The sequence below is a fragment of the Suricata suricatta genome, chromosome 9 (assembly GCF_006229205.1).
Source record: "Suricata suricatta isolate VVHF042 chromosome 9, meerkat_22Aug2017_6uvM2_HiC, whole genome shotgun sequence".
Lineage (NCBI taxonomy): Eukaryota > Metazoa > Chordata > Mammalia > Carnivora > Herpestidae > Suricata > Suricata suricatta.
This window is the reverse complement of record NC_043708.1, coordinates 59,314,675-59,340,764: the sequence shown is the minus strand read 5'-3', so window position 1 is coordinate 59,340,764 and position 26,090 is coordinate 59,314,675. Positions and strand designations below refer to the sequence as shown.

The window sequence follows — 26,090 nt, the reverse complement described above, 5'->3', positions numbered from 1 at the left end:
AGAAATTTCTAGGGGAAGGAGGAAACAAGAACTCTTTTTCTGAAATTCAATAGAAGACAAATTGACCCCTCAAAATATCTTCATTTAGAAGAGATAAGCAATGCTTTTGTTTTCCTGAACTTAAAATTTTGCAGTTACTCCATCTAATCACAGAAAGTGAGTAACTAGTAGAATTAACAGATATAAACATTAAAAGAAGCAAAAGCAAATTCAAATTGGAATTTTTTGTGTTATTTACAAAGTAGTTTCTTTACCTCTGCAACGTATTTCTATGAATTATGATTCCCTAATATACAGCAATGCTATAGAACTTTGCACACAGTAGGCCCTCAGATATTTTCTGAATAAGAAATTACATTAAAAATAAAAGCCTTCCAAAAAAATAAACAACCCGCAAATGTAAGAGAACAACAAAAATTTAAAAGTTCTGTATATTTTAAGGCACTTTAGTTCAGATTTGCTGGGCCTTATGTATGTGAACATTTTCATTTTGTATGTCACACACACCTCGCACAGGCTGCGGGCTTATTATACATTGCCTCACTCTGCAGGAAAACTTTTGGCATACTTGTTAGCCAATGTAGCATCTCAGAGGAATTTCAAACATGGAAATAATCATACTAACACTTTCATATACTGAAACATTTGTGCCTAAATTGAAGTTATGAATATTGAACAAAAAGTTCAGTAAGGGGAACTGATCTTAGAGAGATATATTATTAAGAATCTATCTTGGTAGAACCCTTCAGAGTGTTTTTAAGGTGAAATGTTACAATTATACTTAAGAACAAGCATTATCAGGGAAGGAATATTTTCTCATTACTTCGAATCCAGGTCCAACTGCCCTTCTTTTCAAAGTAATTTCTCCAACAATTCTTTCTTTTCTAACTGAAATGAGGTTGGCCTTCAAAACACAAGGAGAAGGAAATATATTTCTGTTCACCTTTACTCTTCCTGAAGATCTGAATTGGTTCATACTGGACCCATACTGGAAAACCTAGAGGAGAATGTGAATTCATGGCCCTTTTTAGGGAAGCACTGTGGATGGATGGCAGAAGGAAGGTGAAGAGCGGCAGCTCATGCTTTTCTGGTAATGCATATTATTCCCGGCCAATCATGAGAGGCCTTCCCATGACTGTTTACCTTGAGATGGCCAATGTTTTCTAGCGGAGGTTTTGGGAGGAAGAGAACTATCACTGCATTTCTTTCTTTGTTGTGAATGAAGAAATGGGAGTAGCGAGCAGAAGTGAGGAAACAAGAGAGAAGACAGATAACAGATATGAGAGACACAGTGCAGAATTTTACAGGTGTTAACTGAGGAGCAGAGAAGAGAGTAATCAAGTTTTTATTATGAAATTGGGCATGCAATGCATTAGAGTGATGATGTTTAACAATGGACAATGCTTTGTAAATTCAAATGTTATACTTACCAACTAACAAGTTCAAACAGGAAAAAAAGAGAAAAAAGTCTGTGAGAGATTCCATAAACATCTACCATCTAACATCTACTTTTAAAGTGTTCACTGTACTGGTAGCAGGTTATCCTAATCACTAAACCATAAAATCTCTAGAGCTGCACTGACCGGAGAGATAGGCATAGCCACAAGAAATTAAAAATTAACACGAAGTAAAAATATACGTGTGGGTCCTTGGTGTACTAGCCACATTTCAAGTGCTGAGCAAACACATCTGATTAGTGTGGCAACCATAATGGACCATGCAGATATAGGACATTTCCATCATTATAGACAGTTTTCCTGGAGAATACTGCTTTTGAGTATGCCAAAATCAAAGGGTATTTTCCTCAAAAACAGCAATTTCTCCATGTCTCCCTTACTGCCTGCAGTGTGAAATCCCCTTTCAGTAAACAGAGTCAAATCAGGCTTTTAAGTTATATAGCTTATCAGTACCTCTTCAATTCTGGCAAATGGTATTTGTGGCATATACTCAGCATACTCATACTCTAGAAACAGTTTACAGTAGATAGATCTCAATTTTAGATTTAAAGAATACAGAGATACCTACTCTTCATTTCACACCTCATTCTGCCTAAGTACTGATTTCTATCACCTGAGTTATAAAGAATGTTGCTTTGTTTAATCATTTCTATTATTAATATATCCTCAAGTAAAAAGTATCTATGGGGTCCTATGTACTGTATCTCTAACAGTCTTATAGTACTCTCTCTGTATCTTTATCTTGATGGTATAATTGACTTATATATTATTCACTCATTATAATGAATATGACTTTGGGGGGCTATGCAGATTATAAAAGGGAACTCACTGGATTGTTAAATATCATGGCTTTGTTTGTACTGCTTGCTGACAGTTGATGACCATTTAAAACTGTTGAAGTTATAAGAAATATCGTGACTTTGAAAGTAGTTCCAGTGAATACTGAACTAAGAGGTACTGTGATGTGTTAGGCAGAATATGGGCAAGGGTAAGACAGTCCCCGGTTAAATGCCAAGTCTAGCATGTTACTAGCTTTTGGATCTTGGGTAAACTGACCTAAGAGTTTTCTTTTTTGTAAAATGGAGACAATACTAGTTATTTTGCAGAGTTGTGAGGGATGAATGACTGTATATACAAAGATCCTAGCACACAGCAGGTATAAAATAAGTGTAGCTATATAATAAAGCTACTAAACAGACAAGAGTAACATCTAACAGACTTTGAATCAGAACAGATGAGGATTAGAAGAGACAGAGATTAGAAATATTTTTAAAGAAAATTACCTCTTACAAAATATAACCATTGAAATGTGGAGAATACAACATACTGTTTAGTTTTGAGAAAATTAAAGAATTTACCCATTCTTATGCTGATAGTCCCACAAAATATAACCTTATTAAAGTTTATAGATTACCCTAATAAATCTTACTGCCTTAATATTGTTAAAGGAGTTGATTAAAATTAGCACGTATGTACTACCACTGGATGTCATAAAGGAAACAACACATTATTTTTTTTCAAGTAATCTCAATGCCCAACATGGGGCTTGAACTCACAACCCTGACATCAAGAGTCACATGCCCGACTGACTGAGCCAGCCAGGCACCCCTAAAATTAAATAGTACAGAAATACAGGCAAATAAAGTGGTTTAATTTTTAATATATAAAAAAACTGCCATTACTGCAGACTTAGAACATGTCAGTCTAAAGCTTGTCATATTTTATCTCCTTAAAAATGGTGAAACTGGGTTTAAGAGATTAATTTACTTGAGTTTATGTGGATAATTTAAGTCCAGATCAGTCTAATTCCTAAGCCCACAGGTTTTCCTTGGCAACCGTAATCTATTTAAAAAAATTGTTTTTTCAATGGATGGAAAAGTAAAATCTTTAAGAATCTTTAACAATATCTTATTTGTAAATATGACAGGTCGTAGGCCAATTTCAACAGCAAGAAGGGACTGAAAATATTTAGGGTACACAGGTAATTATAATAGTTAAGATCATGGACTATGAAGTCAGATTCTGGCTTTACCAAGTATCAGGTGAGTCTGAACAAGCCCCCCTGCCCACCCAGGCCCCCAGAACTGCCGTGTAGATTAAATGAGAGAATGCATGTGTAGTGCTTAGCACAGTGCCCGACACTCAGTAATTGTTCAATTATTCTTTTATTATTTTCACTACAAAAATTATACATCCGGATGAATGTTCTATGTGGAAACCGAATGCAGTAATTATTGTCACAAAAGGTTAATGGACTTTAAGACTGATATTATTTGCCTCTTGGTCAACAATACGTAGGCCAAATTTTCAAGTTCAAAATACTCAGAACAGGATACATTTGGCTGCTTATAATTTCAGGTTAGCCTAGTGATAAAATAAGGATGATTAGGAATCGGTTTTAAAAACTTAACAAATAAAATATAGCTTATGTTCTGTGTTGAAGGACACTGATTTTCTTCTTGGCACTTACAAATAATACCTAGGATATATATAAAGTAACTATCTTCTGAGGAGCTCCAGAGTGTTCTTTCAGATCATTTCAAAGCCTGAAAAGAGGAGCAAAGTTTAAAATAACTTTTAAAGAGAGAGATCTGACCATACTACTGTTCTATCCACATGTGGCAATATAGATTTCGTGAATTAAGAGCAAACCTGAAGTTAGAATGAAGATTAGAGGTTACTTTAGGTCTTCACCACTTTACCTATCTCTTATTTTGATGGCATAGAAATATTTGAATCTTATTACCAATTTTCACATTTATTTAAATAGAAACCTATATGTAACCCAATGTCTATATATGCATAATAGGGACAAACATCAATCAACCTTCTGATATTTAGAGTACTAAAACTTCTAAAACTTCTAACTTAATTTGTAGAAAAACTAAATTTATTCAAAGTAACAGTTTTAGATCTAATCTAGATATACTAAACAGTAAGCATTTAAAAATATTTATGATTGATGACAGTAAAAAATATTCATAGTGAAAAAAATATGTGTTTTTAATGCTGACATTAAGAAAGACAATTTAATTAATATTTGCTGTGTACTTTTAGCAAAATAGGATCCTGTTTCTGGTTGCTGGCATCCTAGAATTTCTTTTATTAAAGAAAAAAGACTTGACTTGAAAAGATAATGTGATGTTAGGGAAAAATATCTAGATTTTGGACCACCAATGTAATCTGCCCAAGAAAAGAAGTAATTTCATTTAAAAATTCATTTTAAACTTGAGTCAGAAGAGAGATATTCATGAACATAAAAAAAGTTAAAAAAGGAGGTTACTATAAAACTTTTGATATTTTCCACACACATGCCTGACAAAGATAAAGGGACTTTTTTCCTGTATTTTTTTTTTTTAAATAAAGGACAAGAAAAATCTAATAATGGTGTAATGTAGTTATGGGAGATCAACAAAGTGTGACATCACAATATCTCCTTCAATGACCTTAGGGATAAAAATAATTTCCCTTAAGTATCAGGCTACTGTCACAGAGTCCATTTTGAGAAAATACAGTTATGAAATGAAATTTATGGATTAAAACTATGACACACCAAAAATGTTTTCCATGGTTATAATACTAAAAATTATATCTTTTGGATTTCAATGTCAAACAGTTGATAGGATTAGTGTTAACCAGAAAGCAGGTTTTAGATAATTTTGAACCAAGTAAACTTAAAAAAAAGAGTTTTTCCACATTATTCCATTGAATAGAATTATATTAACTTCACACTATGTAAATGTCAGGTCCCTATTGCTATTATGAGGTTATTTCATTTCTTTTCTTCTTCCACTTTGACTTATAACTTTATAGTGAGTTCAATGTGTATGGGGTGGTTTATGATAGGAAAATAAAAATTTGGGATGACTGGAAGAAAAAGATAATCATTTTCAGATATCATACTATAGAAAGAGCAAATATTCCAATTTTATACTATTTGTGTTGAATGGACAACCACTGCTAAAATTTTATCTTCATAAGTATTAAAAAGTCTGCAGAAAAAAGTATAAGAATGTATTCAGTAATATGGGAACAAGTCATTATAGATAAAAACACCCTTTTAAAAATTTAGAGTGCATGCTTTTATAATGGTGCCTGAGGGCAAAAACTTTAAAAAATTAACCGAAAATATTGTGTAGCACAGTAAATACTTTGTAGCATAGTATTAAGTTTGTTAGAATACACATCTACATTACTTTGAGATAATTAAGTTAAAACATTTTTTTTTTAATGTTTATTTTTTTGAGAGACACAGAGACAGAACATGAGTGGGGGAGGAGCAGAGAGAGATGGAGACAGAATCTGAAGCAGAGTCCAGGCTCCGAGCTGTCAGCAGAGGCCAACCCAGGGCTCGAATGTGTGAACTGTGAGATCAGCTAAGCTGGAGTCAGATGCATAACTGACTGAGCCACCCAGGCACCCTGCTAAGTTTTAATAAAGTAGTAAAATACATTAAAAAAAATGAAGCCAACAGAACCTTGACTTGGTTACTATGTCTGAGAAAGTGAGAACAGTACTTCCCACATTACGTAACTGGCCAAATGCACAATATGAGAACATTAGGAGGAATATGAAGGACTCCAACTGGTAAACTACAACATGAAAACTGATGGCTTTTATAAATTTAAGGGGGAAAGTTAGTCTGAATATGGTCCTATTAATATTTTTCAGTTGTGAAATTTATATTCAACTATGTGATACATAAAATTTCATTCATATCTACTTTAATAATCTGGTATTTTTCAGATACTCTCTATTACTAAAAAATGAAATTTCCAGCTGTATTTAGCTGGTTTTTATTTTGTTGTTCATTAATTTACTTTTAATATCTTTCTTTTACCATCATTCTTTGTGCCAACTGAGTAACTGTAGGTAGTGCTGACCAACTGAACTGAATCTTAAGACTTTTAATCTCTCTTTCAAAAGATTCAACTTAGTCTATACACTATTCTTCTTGGCTAGGTGTTTTACATTAATTGTGAAAAGGCTCTAAGTTTTTTTGGTAAGATTATTTTTATAATGGCAAATTAGATGACAGGAATGAAAACTTTAATTTTATCAACTAAATCTCGATTGAGATTTAGCCTTTTTTTTCCTCAAATAAATTAGGCCAGAAAAGGACTACTATGCCTTTTAAACTTATTAATATAGAGAACACTTATATATCATAAAGAGAATTTGATGGCTTCTTAGGATGAACTTCAAATATATTGTATTCTTTTTTCCTGTTCCCTTGAACACCATTCAAATAGTCATCTTTGTATTTCAAGTGCCTAGTACAGTGCAAAGCACACCACAGAATAACTATCTGATGAATTAAGATACCCAATAACAATGCAAAACATTACAAAATACAATGACACACCATTTCATCAGCTCAGTAGTACTATTTTTTTTTCATGCTGAGAAACAAAGTCAATACAACAAGGTGTAACTAATTTCAAACAAGAGTTGGTTCTATTATTAGTTATTTTTATCCCAGAACCAATGTTAGTGTTTCATGCAGACCTGGGTTAGTAAGTATAATTCTGGAAGAAATTTAGTGACAACCTCTGAAATGTTTAGTATGAATGAGGGCAGTGTTAAGTTTGCTTATTGTTTGAGTTACAAGCTTAGCGCTTGCTAATTTTTAAAAAAGGAAATGGGGGAAGAACAAAGAATGTTTTGGTTGACACTTTGTCTTACCTTCAGATAAACAGAACTGATATTTAATGATCTAAAGAGGGAAAATAAAATAAATGAAACAATCATAAGGAGTGCAAAGTATTACAGAATAGGAAGGCCATGAGTCATTTATTTTCTTAATGATTTTTTCAAAATTAGTTAATTGTAAAAATGCAGTACCCTCTTATAATCTTTAAATACTATAATTTACTGCACCGAATACTTCTAAATCTAGACTAATTATTTTACTTTATTTGTAAAATTAGAGATAAGTCAATATTCCTGGCCATAAAATTTGATCCTCTAAAGTTGAGATAGAGTGTGTGCTCAACTTGTATTTCTTTTGAGATACTTCAGTAATGATCCCATGAAACACAAAAGTCACCATCCAGTAGCTCAGATAAAATGTGGTGCATGTACTTTTATGAAGATTGACTTTTAATGGAACTGCATTTAGGTAAAAAAAAAAAAAAAGTATGCATTAGATTTATAGGCCAAATTCAAATATTGAATAATGAAAATATGTTTTAATGATGAAATTTATTTAAGTTTTCTGTTCTTTTAAGAGTTTAGAACAAAAGGGTATTGCATTTCAAGTTCCAGTAATAAGTAACTAAAAGTTGCTTTTAATCTTACCGGCATCAGATGGTAAATGATGATAGGGAGCTGGAGAAAAAACCTGTGCTGCAAAATCTTCAAATGTCGTTGGTTCTAAGTGATGCTGGACAATTGTTTGCAGGTATCGTGCTCTCTCCTCATAGCTGATTTCCTTCAGTTAAGGATGTACTTAAATGCAACTTACTTTGGAAAAGAACAGATCTTATGAAAAAGGACTGCTATGATTGCTAAGCCATTACTTCTTAATGTAATTATTCACTATTCTTGCATATCATTTAAAAGTATGGCTTTTTAAAGAGTAAAAAAAAAATTACAGTTTTTAACATAAGTTTACTCTTCAGGATACCATATAAATGGCAGCTCAACTGGGAGACATTTATTAGAAAAGAATTATCCTACTACTAAACTGCTGGAAGAAAGAAAGATAACCATTTACTTGAGAAAGGATTCAACTGCTATCAGGTCAGCCTCGGCTCATTTTACCTTGTTAAATCAGCTTCAATCTGCAGATTTACTCTGAAAAGCCACACAATAAATATTAGAATGCTGCTTAAAATACTGTCTGAAATTCTCTATTTTTCATTTGTAAAGACTTATTGTGAGAAATTCCTGCATATCTTCTTTTTCTAAAATCCCTGTATTTTCCCAACAATTGTTCTCATTTTGAATGGAGGACTACTGTTGCTGTAATCCTCGAATAACTCCATGCAGTTAAGATAAATATATAGTTGAATCTGTATGTCAGGAAAAAATATCTAGTCAATTATAACACTGAAACAAGCAGGAACATTCGCAGAGAGTCCATAGGACTCCTAGCTACTGTCTAACAAAGCATCTACAGGGCACTGACACTGACAGAAAAACACTGTGCTTCCCTTTCACCACATTTTCTTCTCTGATATTATTGACAAGCAACCAGTACCTTGAAGTGTTGTTGCTTTTGAACAGCCCACTCCAGGCTTCCTGTTTCAGCAGGCCTGATTGTGCTGTTAGCACAGAGAGGGCGAGAAAGAGAGAGAATATTTCTGTTGTTCACGAAAGCAACTATGGAAATGGCTGTCAAAATGTAGAGCAGCAGGCAGCAACATACAATTATCAGGAAAAACTCACATGCTGACTTTGTGTCGTATAGTTCCTGAACTGAGAAATCAGTTAACCTTTCTTCTACAACTTTTAAAAGTTTTCGCACTGTACTCCGTGTGCTACGTTGATAGGCTTGATAGAAGACATTTCTAGAAGTATGAAGGCTAATAAAAATTTGCCTATTTTTCTTCCTTCACTTTTTTCTAAAAACCAATTTTAATATTTTTCCTCAAAATTCTTTATTCTTTTTAAAAAGTGCTAGTCAATTACTGTAGTTCTACAGTTCTAGAAATTGCAGACCAAGTCTACAACCAAGGCCAAGAAAAAAACTTGTAAGGAAGATAATTTAAAGTGGTAATTCAATTAGAGATAACACAGCTGGTTACATTTATAAAGGTTATTGATTAAGAAGAGAAAAAAAGCTGAGTTAAAAGTAGGACTATACTCAGTAGGTACTTAGACTGTGATGTCTTTTGTCCTCCAAATGGCTTGAGTACTTTCTTCTCGTGTTACAATTTATTTTGTGGATTAAATATTGAAATAATCTGAATTCCAGTTTCTTACAATCCATTATTTTCAGTTCTGTACACTGGAACTGAACTTTGAAAAGAATTATTCTCAAATGAGTAGCACCAGAAGAAGGTGCTATATTAAATGATCAGTGGAAAGAATTTTATGGAAGAATCATGTAGATATTTTTGAATGTTAACTTAGAAAACTAACATAGCACACTTTTAAAAGGAGGCATATGGTTATAAGTGGAAGAGGATGAAACTGATGGTTCAATCTGAATAATACCACATATCTCACAACTTGTTGGAAAGTACTTTTTTTCATTGGGGGAGATTCACAGCTGCCGAATTTTCTGCAGTTAATAGAGTCCTTTGATTCACAGCAGTGCCCCTTGTACAAAAAATACTGGCCTTTGTGTATTACCAGAAACTAATTTTCTATTTGGCTGAAAAGGGAAAAATGGGGTTATTGCTTCTCCCTCCTACAGAGCTTTTCATTATGCCTGATGCACTCAACTTCTAAGCTCTTCTGAGAAAAAAAATAACTGAAGAGGCAAGAGGTAGAAAAATGAGCTTGTTAGCACATTAGAAGTGAAGTATCTTGGTGGGCCCTAGAAATTCCCAGTGGTGTGTTAACTTATCACTCTATGCATGCTGGCACTGATAGTCTCCCAATTGATCACTCTCTTTTCGCACCAAAGGTGCTGCCAGGAAGCAAAGGCTGAAGGCCCACAGGAGAACAGTCTGCTATCAAAACAAGCTGTTTTTAAAAGTCTGCTTGAATGGGTAAAATGCTTCATGAAAAGTAGGGTGGAGACACCTACCTGCTTTTAAAATGCTCTACTTTCAGAGGGCCTATAAATGAAATATTTTACTTTATCTTATTATATTTAGAGTTCACACAAAAATTTAGGCAGAAAGAAAGCAAATGTTAATATTTCTAAAGCTGGGAGAATATTTCCAATGTAGTAAAATTTATTAAGGGAAGAAATGAATATCTATGTAAAACACATTTGCAGTATAATTAAATTTCACCCAAATATAAAGCCTTACAAACCAAAATTATCCAGCTATAATGTATTCATTTTGTATAAAAGCACATGATGTATTTATTTAATTACAAAAAATCTTCATTAAGTAAAATGATGCTTTCTAAAACAATTTTTAAGAATTCAAGTCTAGGTGGCTGAGTGAGTGAAAATCATTAATGGTGAATTTCAGTGAAAAATTGCAGCACGTATCACATATTAGGCAGGCTAATGTCTGAAAGTTTCCTTGTGGGGGGTTATCGTCAGAAAACACTGTTAGCTTAGTAAATAATGATAGTTTATGATAACTCATCTTTTTTTTTTTGGTAACTCACTTTCTAAAAGCTAAATATCCTTTATAATTTTTGAAGTTTGATGTAGCCAGATAAAAAACATCAAAACAAACTAACCTAATCTATAGTATTTACATTTCCCTTCCCTTTCAGAAAATATATATTAAGGAGATATAAGGAACTCTCACTACTTAAACCACAGTTCTGAATCCATAAATAGGGTGTTTTGTGATTGAGATGATAAACACAGTGCTGTTAGCATCTGCACTGGTAACCATAATCCAAAACAGTTAATTCCTGTATCTCCTCATAATAGATTAGACGCTTATTCCTTAAAAGGCAACTCTCTAGGGAACAGTTATTAGTACCTATAAATTGGGCAACATACACAAACTTGATGGCTAGCAAAAATAGGATAGCTCAAGCTATATTCCTCTTGTGAGTATCACAATTGCCATTGGCATTGAAATTAAAAAACTGAAATGGGGGAGATGATAAAAAGGGAATGGTAAACAAATTCAAAACAAAATTTAAAGTACAAGTCTAAGTTGAATTAAGGTTTTTGTTGTAAATTTAAAACAACCCAAGCCAAAACTAGCTAATAAAAAGCCATTTGATGAGGGAGACTTTTAGCTGGTGGGAATCTTTAATACAGAACTAGCCAATCAAAAGAAATAACACACAGGTGCTGCAATCACAGCAATATAATTATCCACTAATCCTCCTTCCTTCTACTTTCTGCAAAAGCAGAAAAGGGTGGAATATTACTATTCTAAAAATAATAAAGGGAGCTAAACATTTTCTGTAGTATAAATACATTAAACCTAATCTGTGCTTCATTAACATTATTATTCATTTTAAGTAACTACTTTTGATCTTAAACTTACATATGAAATTATTTATGGCTCTGTGTCACTGCATCAGGACCAGCTGTCAAGAACTAGGTTCAGTTTCAGCCTGGTCCTGGAAAGAGACACATGAATTCTCTGTGCTGCAGTTTATCTATATGTTAAATGGGGATACCACCACCTGCTTCTAATATATACTAGGGATGTTGAAGATAAAGGATATAAATGTAGGGTGACCCAAAAGTCACCCTACATCTGTGCTGAAAATAGTTTCCCTGGCTTTTTGGCTCATGTCTTTATACATAGCAGGTGCTGTCTCCCTGAGGGCAATTTTCAATGTCTGTTTATGAAATATACCTGTATTTATGCAGAAGAAGTCTGGTGATGTTTGTGGTATGTACTGAGGGCCTTTTGCCCTATTTTGATGAGAGGAAACTGATTGCTCATGAGAAAAAGTCAATATGAAGAAAAGCTACTGCAAGAGGATCATAATATATTTTTCAATTTTACTAATGTATAGGGATGATATATAAAAGGTAACTTTTTTTAAGTTTATTTATTTTGAGAGAGAAGGCGCACAGGGCAGAGAGGGAGGGAGAAAGAAAGAACCCCAAGCAGGCTTTGCATCATCAGCACAGAACCTGATATGGGGCTGAAACTCCAGAACTGTGAGATCATGACCTGAGCTGAAATCAAGAGTCAGACACTTAACTGACTAAGCTACCCAGGTGCCCCAAAAAGTAGATTTAGTTTTAAAGAAGCAACAACCCTTCATTCTCTACAATTTTCTTAATAATCTAATGTAATGCTGAACTGCTTTTAGTCTTAAAAAAGGCAAAACTTTCAGGGTGCCTGGATGACTCAGGTGGCCCAGCATCTGACTCCTGAGTTTGGCTCAAATCATGATCCCAGGGTTGTGGGATGAAGCCCCACGTCCGACTCTGCACTGAGTGTGGAGCCTGCCTGAGATTCTTTTCCTCTCTCTCTGCTCCTCTCTCCCACTGGCTCATTCTAAATAAATAAATGCAAAGTTTTCAGTTTTGTGATCACTAATTCCATGGCATGGCCGGTAGGTTTTGTAAACATTTAGCTCAACTGTAATTTGTGACTAGTCTCAAAAAATAGAAGTGTGTATGTATACATTATGTACACAGGAAGAGTATGAAGCATTTTGCACAAAAAGGAGTTATGAAAATTATAATTGTAAATATATCACCATTTAATTTCCTCAAGTTCAGATTTAAGGTTTTCTTTCCTAAACAAGATAAAAAATTGGCTCCTTTTTAAGTGAAGGCAAAGTATGCAATTTTATATCTGTACTCCGTGTCCTCCCCTCAGGGATTTAAGGCCCATCCTGAAATTCCTAATTTAGTAAGCACTTGCATGCCTGCATGTATTTGTGACTCCTTTGCTGTGTTAGCACTTAGGAATTTTACCTCTCTTTTTTTTCTTTTTTTTTTTTTTGGCATAGAAGATCCCAAGAACAGTAACTGTAAAAAGAGGGAGGAGAATTCTGCCTGTTAAAAAAAAAAATTGGAGAGTACTACTTATAATAGTCACCACATTTGTAAGATGGTTGGTAGACTGAAATTGGCTATGGCGGACATTTTCACATCACAGGACTTGACAAATGCCACAAATCAGGGCCTCTTCCTGCTCTGAGGGCCAGTTATTAAACACCAAGGGGCGCCTGGGTGGCTCAGTCGGTTAAGCCTCCAACTTCGGCTCAGGTCAGATCTCACGATCGTGGGTTCGAGCCCCGCGTCAGGCTCTGTGCTGACAGCTAGCTCAGAGCCTGGAGACTGCTTCCGGTTCTGTGTCTCCTTCTCTCTCTGCCCCTCCCCCTCTCATGCTCTGTCTCTCTCTGTATCAAAAATAAATAAAACATTAAAAAAATTTTTTTTTAAATAAAAAACAAATTAAAAAAAAAACAACACCAAGTATGACTTTTTTTTTTTGTAGGCTTCATGCCTAATGCAGGACTTGAACTCATAGCCCTGAGATCAAGTTCCTGAGCTGAGATTGAGATCAAGAGTTGGATGCCTGATGGACTGAGCCACCCAGGCACCCCCAAGTATGCCTTTGTCTTTGTGCTTGTTCTCCTAATAAACTAACAGGGAGACGGATGTCATGGGGGAAAAGGCCATGTCTTTTGTATCTTTATATATCCAGCACCTAACACAAGACCCACAAGTACTCAATGTTTATAAATTATAGAAGGAATGAAAAAAGTTTTCATAGTCAATTAGAGGATTGTTATATAAACAGCCCCTTCTTTGAATTTCAATTTAGATCTCCAGAAGCAAAACCTTTTGGGGCCAATATCGTTGGGACTTTCCTAAGATTGGATTTAGAGACAGAGTTTGAATCCTCCTTGTGAGAACGTTTGGTTCCACCCACCCTTGATCTTCCTGACCTTTGGAAGAAGAAAAGTGAGTAAAACACAATGTATATATACATAAGGTATAACATCAAGAAAAAAGAAAACTAGTAACTTCAAAAAAAATCATAATTGCTACAGAAGAAATTCTATAAATCTTGAAAGTAATCCCAACTCATTACAATTTAGCACTGCTATGTTTTACCCCACTGGTTGTGACAATTTTTTAAACTTAAAGAAATCTTTGGGGTGCCTGGGTGGCTCAATTGGTTAAGCGTCCAACTCTTGGTTTTGGCTCAGGTCATGATCTCATGGTTTGTGAGTTTGAGCCCTAATTGGCTTCTGTACTGACAGTGCAGAGCCTGCTTGGGATTCTCTCTCTCTCCTTCCCTCTCTCAACATAAATAAACTTAAAAAAAATCTTGCATAAATTCTACAATGGTATGAAACATCAAATTTAGTTAATAAACAATTTCTATTCATTTCAGTGGCCATCTGTAAAGAAAGGAGAAAGGGAAGAAATGTCGTGAAAATCTCTGTAGATAAAAATCAATGAAGAGTAACTTCAAAACCATTTTAAGCAGATTTCCAAAACTGCTCTGGCACACTAATAAGAACACAGGTAATAATGCCCTTGAAAAATAACACTCAGACTTAAATATTTAAGTTTTTAAAAAGACTATCTTGTGGGGCATCCCAGGGCATCATTTACTCTAAGTATTTTAGGACAGTCTGAACTAGAGGGAGTATAAAACCATCATCTACCAACGTTACTTTGAGTAAACTTAGTAAAATCAGCAAAACATTTATTCACAATAAGCCTTGCCTTGATGGAGAATACAAACAGAAATTTGCTCAGTAAAACAAAGCTGATCTGTAGAGTTGGCATTAGAACCTTGGTCATTTAACAGTCCAGTGCTCTTTCTATATCCAATCTCAAGGATTTCAGGTTTGTATGGAGAAAAGAAAGGTATAGGAGGCATTTTAGTTCAAGTACGGCCAACAAAATGACTGCTAGCTTAAATTTGAAGACTGGCAATTTTTGAAAAACGCTTATTTTTGGCATGCTCTACTAAAAAAGAGAAAATCACATTTGGCTTTTTAGTTTGAAAAGACCTTGAAATATCTTCAAATATTCTGAAGCAATGTCATTACACAGGGTCTTGGAGAAATAATGAAAAAAAATTTTATTGAGATATAGATATATGTAGGTACATTTTGCAAGTACATCTCAAGGATCACATGGCTAATTTATTTGCCTTAGTAAAGGGGCATGTTTTCTTGAAATATACAGGGCAATTAAGTATCCTATGAATTATTTATTAGGCACTGCTCACCTATAAGATGAAAGTAATATATTTGCTTACATTATGAAGCATTTGGTAAATTAATACTCCATTTCTTTCTTACAGCGGCTAATTTCATCAAGAAACATGCAGTGTAACTCATATTCAGTAAAAATAAAATTCCCCTAATGGAATGAATCTTGGTATTAATAGTGTTTATTTGTACTATGTTAATAGAAATTCTTTGGAAATCTGCAACAGGTCATAATAAATTATTGTGTATGGTTTTCATGATGCATTATATTAATCAAATTCTTTAGTAGTTGCCACTATCTATGCAATGAGGGAAAAGCTGTGATTTGTCAGAGTAGACAAAGCTGGGCTTTAATCCATCCTTTTAACCATACTGCCAAGTCTATATTGTTTTCACTGCGTCTCAATTAGGAGACAGGCAGGACACCTGGTACTTCTTTATCTAAGTCCCATGGGCTGCCAGATGACTCAAAATCCATAACAGGTGCTAAGGCAGTGTGAGGATAGTCCTATTATTGAAAGCCGGAGTTGAATAAAATTTGGACCATATATAATTGCTCATAAATCAGCCAATTACTAAATGAAAACATTAAGTAAAAAGTTGATAAGCCCAATTCTACCAAAGTTCAATGTAAATACATTTAAAAAGATTAACCTTAAATAAATAGGATTAAAAATTTAAACCTCCCTAAAGGTTCTAAAAATCCTTCCTGATTTAATAATCCAATAATCACTGATGGTTTCTAAAAAGCACTAATATGATTAAGAAATATGTGTATCTATTCCACTTTAATGAAAATTGTATGAAGTAAAACATCTAAAAGAAAAACTACGTTACCTAGATCTCAAATTTATTATGAAGTTAAAATTTTAGACTTTCATTCTAAGATATATACTTGAAAATGTTAACGTACATATTAATACGACTTTCACTGTCAACAGAGAACTGTTTCAGAATCACAAGTATTAGGCTAAGAGTTTAAAAAACATTGGAGGATGACTAGAAACAATCTGTATTGTTCCTTTTGGGAACAAAAAATTCAGTACATTAAAGCTGAGGAAATGAGTGTATATGTTTGGACTAAATACTAAACTTGGACTCTTGCTAGAAGATTGCAAAAAGGAAAAAAATAACTAAGTGAAATTTTACAGTGTACAATTACTTACGTGTTATCTCTACCTAAATGTGTACTAACTTAATTAAGATTTTGTTTAAATGCTGTAATTATCAGGAGTACAGAAAAAGTGATTTATTATCATGGTAAGTAGTTACAAAGTACGACAAACTGTCATTTAAGACTGTGTCATAGAATCTATGATAAACAGTATATTGGCTTAAACTAATGCACTATATGCCTCCAGGGAATGATGGGCTTAGAGACTGGACTTTAACATCAAAATCTACCCATTAATCTTGACTTAAATATAATCTAGTCTGCAGTAAAAGGAAGAAGGGGAATTCAATGAATTACTGTTTTTGAAATACTGCACTGGTGCCCATTTACTAAAATCATTTAAGGGGACGTGAGGAGGTGAACGACTAGTAAATTTTACAGACTGTTTCACAAAACATGCATTTGATTTTCTACCAACTTAGCAAGGGCATCCCATTAAAAAAATTATAAATTAGTTTTCTTAAGCTATCTCTCTGATCCTTTTAAAGGACATGCTGTATGATTATAATATTGCTATATAATTTAGTCAACTTAAGTTCAGCTTAAATAATCAGCTATGGAAATATACTGTAGGCTGAAAAAAGCTCTACTTTTCTTTTTTTATGAACGGTTATAGATAATTGTTTCTTTACATCAGAACCACCAACTGCTTGATTAGACTGACCAGAAAATGCAAAGACCAAGGGTAGTATTTATGTAGATATCATGGCCCACAATGCTTCATAAAAAAGGAAACAACCCTCACATTTTTAAAGATACCTGAAGCAGACTTCGTTGAGAAAGAGAGAACCAGGAACGACTGAAATAGTTACCAGCTACTCATTTAAATAATAAATCTGGTATTTGACCTTAAGATTTGCTAACTAGTTTATCTATAATGGATTATTTTAGCACTTGCAATTGTTACACATAAGATTAATTTACATTTCTACATTAACAGAGCTTATAGGTATTCAGATGATATTTGTGAATTCTAAAAAGCATAGTATAAAGAAAATGAAGCCAAGTTTGTCTTTAACTTTATCTGATACATGAATTGGGGTGGTTTTAATCCATTTTCCCTTTTATATTAAAAATTTTGTAAAGGTTATAAAATACACTATTTTTACCTAAATATAAAAAATATCATAAAGCAAAACTCACTTCTGCTCTACTATAATTTGGTGGGTTTAAAATAGATAATGGCATGTTAACAAGGAATTACTCCAGGGGTGGTTGCTTAAATATATTTATTTGCTTTCTTTTTGTTGGTAGATATGTGCTAAATAAAAAAGTCAACACTCCTATCAAGAAGAGTAAGTAAATGTAGAAACATCAGTTCTGCAACAGCTATTTTTGCTCCTTCTCTTTTCTGAACAGCAATTAGTAAAGCAACCCCTTCCCCTCCTCCCTAGTGCTGTCAAGCTGTTCAGAGCAGTTTGCAACTCGACAATGGTACCATTGTGAATGCTCTCTGGGCTTCCTTCCCACAGAGAGTTAAATGGGCAGTTCCTGCTGCCCATGATTGGTGTCCAGTGAAATAATACTCAAGAGCCAGGTTTTATCAGCTTCACGCCAAAGAAGTGAAGCCAGGGAACCCAAGCCTTCATATCATACTGGACCATATGCCAACCCTGATGGCCCCAAAGGTTTATCTCTAAGAATCAGGATCCATCATGTCCCTTGTGAAATTTCACTTCACATACCTTATGTGAAATGCAAAGCTTCAGTAAAACCAAACCTTCTTTACAATTGGCATGAACAGATGGACGGTAACAGTGGTTTGGCAAGCAAAAGTTAAGATTTAAATAGGCTGTATTCTAGTGTTTGAGAGAAAAAAGCAGTTAGAAGAAAATGGGGAGATTTGTGACCCATAGTTTAATTTTAATTCCATTATTGAGTTATTAAAAATTCAATGGCAAAAGCCCTTATGTTTAGTAAAAGGAAAAGAATGGATTAAAAGCACTGCAATTCCTATGTCAAACAAGGTTAAAGACGAATTTCAGCTTTACATCCTTCATTCTCTGCTCTCTGAAATCCCCAAATAGCATCTAAATCTACTGTTTTTATATTAAACAGACTAGAATAAAAATTGTACAATATGTAGATGTAGTGAATAGTAATGTGAACATACTAGTGCACCTTCATCACTAATTTAAAAAAAAAGGGTTTAATAGAGAAAAAAAATCCCTGTTCTAAGTTTATTTATTTTTGAGAAAGAGAGGCAGAGAATCCTAAGCAGGCTCCGTGCTGTCAGTGCAGAGTCCAATGCAAAGCTTGATCCCCAAAACCATAAGATCATGACCTGAGCCAAAATCAAGAGTCTGCTTAACTGACTGAACCACCCAGGATCTCCAAGTTTTGTTATTTTTAAAGACTGTTTGCCCAACACCTGATAGAGTTCTCTACCTTCCTTCTGTTGCACTATGATATGAACCAACTGTCAAGACTGGCATATGTAAGGGCGCCTGGAAGGCTCAGTTGGTTGAGCATCAGAGTCTTAGTTTCGGCTCCTGTTGACTCATGGTTCATGGGATTAAGCCCTGCACTGAGCTTTGTGCTGACAGAATGCAGCCTGCTTGAGATTCTGTCTCCCTTTCTTTCTGCCCTTCTCCTACTCATGCTCACTCTCTCTCGAAATAAACATTAAAAGAAAAAAAGATTGGCATACGTAGACCACACTGCCACTCTGGATCCGACAAAACAGGTTAAGATGGTGATAGTGCTTTCCTTTCTGTGCTATTTTTGCCATGAAGCTAATGTACTATCAGACTAGGATAAAAAAAAAAATACTTAATTCATCAGTAACTAAGTATAATAATGTATAAAAGTATAATAATGTGTAAAAGCACAATAATGTGTAAAAGGTGTAAAGGCAGCTTATTATGTAAAAATATAAGTCTATCATACAACATAAGATTATGAAAATCTCAAATGCTCTTTTTGAAATGGCAAATATATATAAATATTACCAAAACACTTAGAGAACTTTTTAGTCTCATGAAGAAAAATAATAGTAGCTGTTATTAGCCTGGCTATTACTGTATACTTACATATAAAAAATACTTTATATAAATAATCTAATAAACTACCTCATTTTTACTATAAAAGGAAAATACATTCAAGCTGTGCTCTGCTATTCAGGAGGCAAAAATTACATAAAAGCGGAAGGAACTGTCACCTTAGACACTGTCTGTTATATTACTGGTAGTAACATTAGAAAACCAACTTTATGGTTTGGTTTGTTTTTCCTGCTTGACTACATTTTCTGGTTTTGACCTCAGCTGCTTTTACTCTTCCCTTTGCTTTATACCACCTGGTAGTGAGGAACTCCTTGTGTTTCTTAGCCACATTATACTTTTATCCCTTCATGCCTCAGTAAAACCATTCTGAATTTCCTCCTCCCCACTATACTCTCCCACTGTAATAAAATTAATCACCTTTACCATCTTACTTTGTAGGTATCACTATTGCTGGACTCATCGAGGGAACTTCATTCGTTCACTCATTTATTCATCCATCTACGCACCCATCTACCTACCTACCTACCCATCCACAGGGCTCTCCCTCTCTCCTGTGCCCTGACTGAAGCTCCATGAAAGCAGTAACTATCTTGCTACTGTAGCTTTTCTCTCATAGCACCTCCCATGTAGAAGATAGTCAATAAATACTTGGTGAATAAATGAAACATCCAAAATTACTTTTTGGGGTGAATACAGATTTTTACATGAAGAAGGTTTGATGCCATTATCAGATACCATTCAACTTCTATTGAAGTAGTCACTCCCCCCACCTTTTGTAATGAGTTATTTCATAGATTTTTATTTATTTCAGAGCGGATCTTAAACGTAAAGTCATTTTGCTGTTGTTCAATATAGCCTAATTTTTAATACTTAAATCTGTCATTGGTGTACTGAGTGTTCTTGGTAGAGAATAACAATTGGAAATATCTCTATAATTAATACAATGATAATACAAATAGAAGTTGTTCATACACAAGTCATTTTTGTGAGCTCCCATTGTTTAAATATAGGAAAAGTAATTATTACTGGTCTACATTAGTAAAAGGGTAATCTCTAGAGAACAGTAAGAGATGCTATTTTCAGATACTGGCTCAATTCTATAGAATAAGCTTCATTAGTCTCAAAAATGCATTATGTATCAGATTTATATTTAGAAGGATTTTTATGTTTTTGAAAGGACAAAGGCAGTTTTGCTAGGCCAAAACTAACACCTTTTAAAGGTATGCAATAAAATATTCCCACAGTGACTATAAGGAAGTCTCTCAAACTACCGCTAACATCATCAATAAGCACATATTACTATTCCTTAAAAAGAACAGCTGAACAAATTAAAACTGACAAGAATACATTAGAATCATAATAGAAATGTTGCACATCTTTGGGTTTCCTGTTTAAATAATTACTCTGTGTGCATACACAGACTATAAGGTTTGGCAGTAAAATCCAGGCCAGGGGAGAGGGATTTTTAATTACAAGATTTAGAAACAAAATCTTCAATAAGAGTGTCCATGTCTTTAACACAGGAGAGTGAAAACCTGTTCTCATGACAGAGCACATTGTTAAGTACCTAAGAACTTTTGTCTCCTCCTGGAGAGGTCCTACTATAATGATTAAAAGCAAAGGCACAAGGGCTGCAAGCTCTTCAAAAGCCACAAAACCTGGATCACTTAGTTGGTAAGACATTTTAAAGAACTATTTTCTCTTGTTTTGAAGTATGAATGACCATAATCATAAATCTTAGAGTTTGTAACAAATAGGCAGTTTGTCCATGAAGTTTAAGACTTTCATTTGGAAAGTAGGTAGAATGAATGGCACTTAAAAGATATTGAGGGCCACTAATGGAATCAGTGATTTAGGTGGTGCAAAGGTTCAAAAAGTAAAACTGAAGACCTCAGAAGTATGTAGACTCCTACAGCTGCCCCCCCTCCCCCCCAGCTCTCCTGTGGCTGTGGCCTTCCTTACCATTCAGCAGGAAGTGCAAGCCTTCAGGACTACAGCTGTGGCTGCTCTCCTCCTTGGGGGGGGAGTGTGTGGGGGACACCAAACTACTCTTCCTAAGACAACATCTGTCACTTCATTAAGACACAAGTGTCTTAGCTCACTTTTCTCCTTGACCATTCCTGCCTTCCCTCCCTCCACCTTCCTCTAACTATAAGAAGTAGATGGAAAAACCTGATTATTGGTCTGATTATTTTCATCAAACCAAATGCTCTCTAATATAAATATGATGAATCCATCTAAATACGGCACCCTTGTGTGTACCCTATGCTGGTTTGTTCATGTTATCAGGCAGCTTCTATTGCTCTTAGGTTTCCTTTTCTTACTATTCAGCATGTTCCTATAGTTGTAGCCTAGATCAATATAAACGACAAATTATAAAAAAAACAAAGAACTTATTTTTAAAAGTACAGTGGGAAATGAACAGAAGTTTTGTGAAAAGGAAACAATGAATAGTTAATCCATCTACCCTACCCTGTATGTACTATTAATACAAATTGCTGGCCACTTATTGCTGTGCTAAATGTTAGTGAAACCAGGTTAAGACTTATTATGTGTACACACACAGTAAGTCCTGTAACAAATGTTATAAGGCAGTGTGCTGCTTCGTGAAGGAAATTATTTTTACAAAGTCATAGAAAATGAGTATATTAGGTGGAAGATAGTAGAGAAGGGCATTCTTGGAGTAAAAACAAAGAAAAAGAGAAGGGTATTTAGAGATGATAAATATGGTCTAGCTAGACTCATGTAGGGTGTCTTGAGTGTCCTGGGTGTCAGTGTGGTGGGAGATAAGCATAAGGATGGGGGGCAGAGCTGGAAGGAGTACAGGTATGTTTGACAAAACTACAGTGAGAAATAAGAGGTTGGGAAGGTTAGTAAGCTAGGAAGAACTGCTTGCACGTAGTCAAAGAATTCAGGTATGGATTTCAATACACAGTCGAGCCACCAAAAGTCTTTTAGTATACTTATATTTGTGTCTTAGAGGAATGTCTCCAGTGTAGAGGATAATATTACCATCAAGTATCAGGTAGTTACCGTTTTCTGAGCTCTTGCTACATGAAAGGTTGCTTAGTGCTTCATATAGTAATTTCATTTAATCTTTCAACAGTCTTGAGTTTGGTATTCTTTTTTGACAGATTAAAATAAAATTAGACAAAGACAGTGACACACTTATTAAGTGATTCTGGACTCTGTGATTTCCCAACAGTTTCCACATTTAAAAATATAATTTATAAATTACAAATAGTCCATATTTATGAATATTATCTTCTGAAGAAATAATCTTCAAAAGACAGTATAAATAAAATTATGTAGTTTCTCAATAAACTCACTTTCTTCTGACACAGAATGGCAGCAATATTGATGGGCCTCCCTAAGAGGTCTTATAATGTTCTATCATGATGAATGGCAAACTACATTAGTGGAGCCAATCAATTACATTTCATTTCATTTTGGCTCTCATACTTTTGCAACAAGTTCTTTACATTTGAGTAGTTGAACTAAAGGGATAATAAACTGTAACTAATTGAAGAATGATCATTGACTTCTGGTAATTTGTCTGATAAAGTTAAACAGAAACCCAATTCTGGCATTTACAAAAAGGTCAAATCTAAACAGATTACAAGAAATCAAATAATATTGTTTTGTCAGGAAAGAATATTAAACCTAGGAAGAATGGGTTTTTAAGGATGCCATTTACTTTTATAATATCCCCCAAACTGAGTATTTCAGAATATCACATATATTATTATATACATATATGCACACATACATATGCATAAAACCCCAAAATACAAATTACAAGAATTATAACATACATGTTGCATTCCATCTACTAAAATCTCACCCTCTGAGGCTCAGATTTTCTATGCATTCTTCTCTTATTTTCTTACTATCAATGCAATAACTTCTTCCTTGGAACTCCCAGAGCAGTTTTTATCTATAACTCTACTATCCTGTGTTATAATTTTATCTTGCATTATAATTATTAATTTACATTATTCTCTCTCCTATTAAATTAAAAGCTTATTGGAGAAACAATTACCATCTATAGTTGACCCTTGAACAACATGGAGGTTAGGGTACCAACACCCCATGCAGCCCTAAAATCTGTGTATAACTCTTGACTTCTCCAAAACTTAACTACTAATAGCTTACTGCTGATAGGAGCATTACTGATAATGGTTGATAAACACAGGGGCATCTGGGTGGCTTAGTCGGTTAAGTGTCCGACTTCAGGTCATGCATGATCTCATGGTCTGTGAGTTTGAGCCCCGCGTTGGGCTCTGTGCTGACAGCTCAGAGCCTGGAGCCTGCCTCGGATTGTGTGTGTGTGTGTGTGTGTCTCTGCCCCTTTCTCCCTCATGCTCTGTTTCTCTGTCTCAATAATAAACAAACATCAAGGCGGCTGCATGGGTCAGTTGGTTAAGTGTCCAACTTCGGCTCAAGTCATGATCCCCCGGTTTGTGGGTTCAAGCCCCATGTCGGGCTCTGTGCTGACAGCTAGCTCAGAGCCTGGGGCCTGCCTTTGGATTCTGTGTCTTCCTATCTCTCTGACCCTCCCCTGCTCACTCACTCTCTCTCTCCCTCTCTCTCAAAAATAAAAATACAACACTATATAAGTAAATAAACATTAAAAAATAAAAAAGTTGATAAACACATTTTGTATGTTATAGGCATTATATGCTATATTCTTTTTTTAAAAAGATATATATTAAAAATTTTCTAAATGTTTATTTTTGAGAGACAGAGTGTGAGTGGGGAAGGAGCAGAGAGTGAGGGAGACACAGAATCTGAAGCAGGCTCCAGGCTCTGAGATGTTAGCACAGAGCCCACTGTGGGGTTTGAACCCATGAACCGTGAGATCATGACCTGAACCAAAGTGTGATGTTTAAGCGACTGAGCCACTCAGGTACCCCTATATTTTATATATTTATTTCTTTTGAGAGAGCAAGTGGGGGACAGGTAGAGAGAAAGGGAGAGAAATAATCCCAAGCAGAGTCCATGATCAGCACAGAGCCTGACACAGGGCTTGATCTCACAACTATGAGATCATGAGAACCAAAATCAAGAGTCGGACACTTAACCCAGGTGCTCCTCATACTGTATTCTTAATGTAAGCTAAAAAAATGAAAATATTAAGAAAACCAGAAGAAAAAAATATATTTACAGTAGTATGCAGTATGTATCGAAAAAATCCATATATGACTGGACCTGCACAGTTCAAACCTATGTTGTTCAAGGCTCAACTGTTACTTGTCTTTGCATGTCTCTCAAATCTTTACCACTATCATAAAAGTGATCAGTGATTTAAAGTTTGTTTATTTTGAGAGATGGTGTATTTATTTTGAGTGCATATGTGTACATTCAAGTTGTGGGGGGGGGCAGAGAGAGGCAAAGAGAATCCTAAGCAGGCTCCATGCTGTCAGTGCAGGGCCTGACGTGGGACCTGGTCTCACAAACTGAGATTATGACCTGAGCTGAAATCAACAGTCATATGCTTAACCAACTGAGCCACAGGTGCCTCAGTAAATATTTTTGATAAGAGAATAAGAGTATAGTTCTCTCTCTTGACCTGGTGATGGTCAAACTATAATTCACCATATAGTACACTTAGAATTTATGTACTTTTCTCAAATTATATTTTGCAGTAAGAAAGGTTAAAAAGAAATATTTAAGTAAAACGAGACATGGGAGATGGTTAATTTTACATCAACTTGACTAGGTCATGGTATCCAGTCTTTTGGTTAAACACCAGCCTCGATATTGTGGTGAAGTTATTTGTTTAGATGTAATTACCATTTAAAATCAGCAGACTTTGGGTAGCCTGGGTGGCTCAGTCAGTTGAGCGACCAACTCTTGATTTCAGAGCAGGTCATGATCTCGTGGTTCGTGAGTACAAGCCCCACATCAGGCTCTCCGCTAACAGCACAGAGCCTGTTTGAAATTGTCTCTCTCTCCTCTGCTCATTCTCTCAATCTCTCAAAATAAATAAATATTAAAAAAACTTAAAATCAATAGACTTTGAGTAAAGCAGATTACCCTCTATTATGTATGTGGGTGGGCCTCAACCAATTACTTAAGACCACGGAGAGAAAAGACTGAGGTCCACACAGAAGGAATTTTACCTCCAGATGACTTGTGACTCAGATTACAATATCAACTCTAGCTAGAAACTCCTGCAGGTTTCAGACTTGCCAGTCCCCACAATCATGTGAGCTAATTCCTTAAAATTAATCTTTCTCTATGTATTTATATACTTACACCCAAATGATTCTGTTTCTCTGAGAACCCTAATACAACATAATTGTATTAACTTCTAAAAATTTCTTTGTATAATAAATCTCATGTTAAAAAAAAGATAGTACATAGTGATAGCATCATATTTAACAGTTGTACAAACTGAAATGTCTCTAGGATCATAAATGCTTTAAAATTTTTATGTAAGGTATAGAGTCATGATAGCTAAGATCATGAAATTAATACTTTGGAATTATTATTCCCACTGCAGAAAAGCCAAAACAAACAACTCAGCCCCAACACACACCCACCCCCACCCCCCCACTCACTCACTCACTTACTCAACAGGTAACTAACAAATGATGGCTAAGATCAACCTGAAATACCCCTCAGGTCCAATGGTTACCCGGAAAAATGCCTATTCTTCCTCCCCAGCATTGCATTTCAATTCTAACTGCATGATCAAACCAACAA

At 34.8% G+C, this 26,090-nt stretch overlaps 1 protein-coding gene across 4 annotated transcripts in view; it reads right to left on the bottom strand.

Annotated features, from left to right (window-relative positions):
• Positions 1-26,090, bottom strand: part of RALGAPA1 (Ral GTPase activating protein catalytic alpha subunit 1) — a 262,207-nt gene that overhangs the window by 1,895 nt on the left and 234,222 nt on the right. For 2 of the 4 annotated variants that reach the window (XM_029952941.1, XM_029952942.1), the window contains 2 exons: positions 7,758-7,882; positions 6,341-6,343 (listed from right to left, as the gene is read on the bottom strand). In XM_029952941.1, coding sequence (XP_029808801.1) covers positions 6,341-6,343; positions 7,758-7,882 — 128 coding nt within the window. Of the gene's footprint in view, positions 1-943; positions 998-6,340; positions 6,344-7,757; positions 7,883-26,090 lie in introns of all 4 variants that reach the window. The other 2 variants (XM_029952940.1, XM_029952943.1) reach the window with 2 other exon arrangements.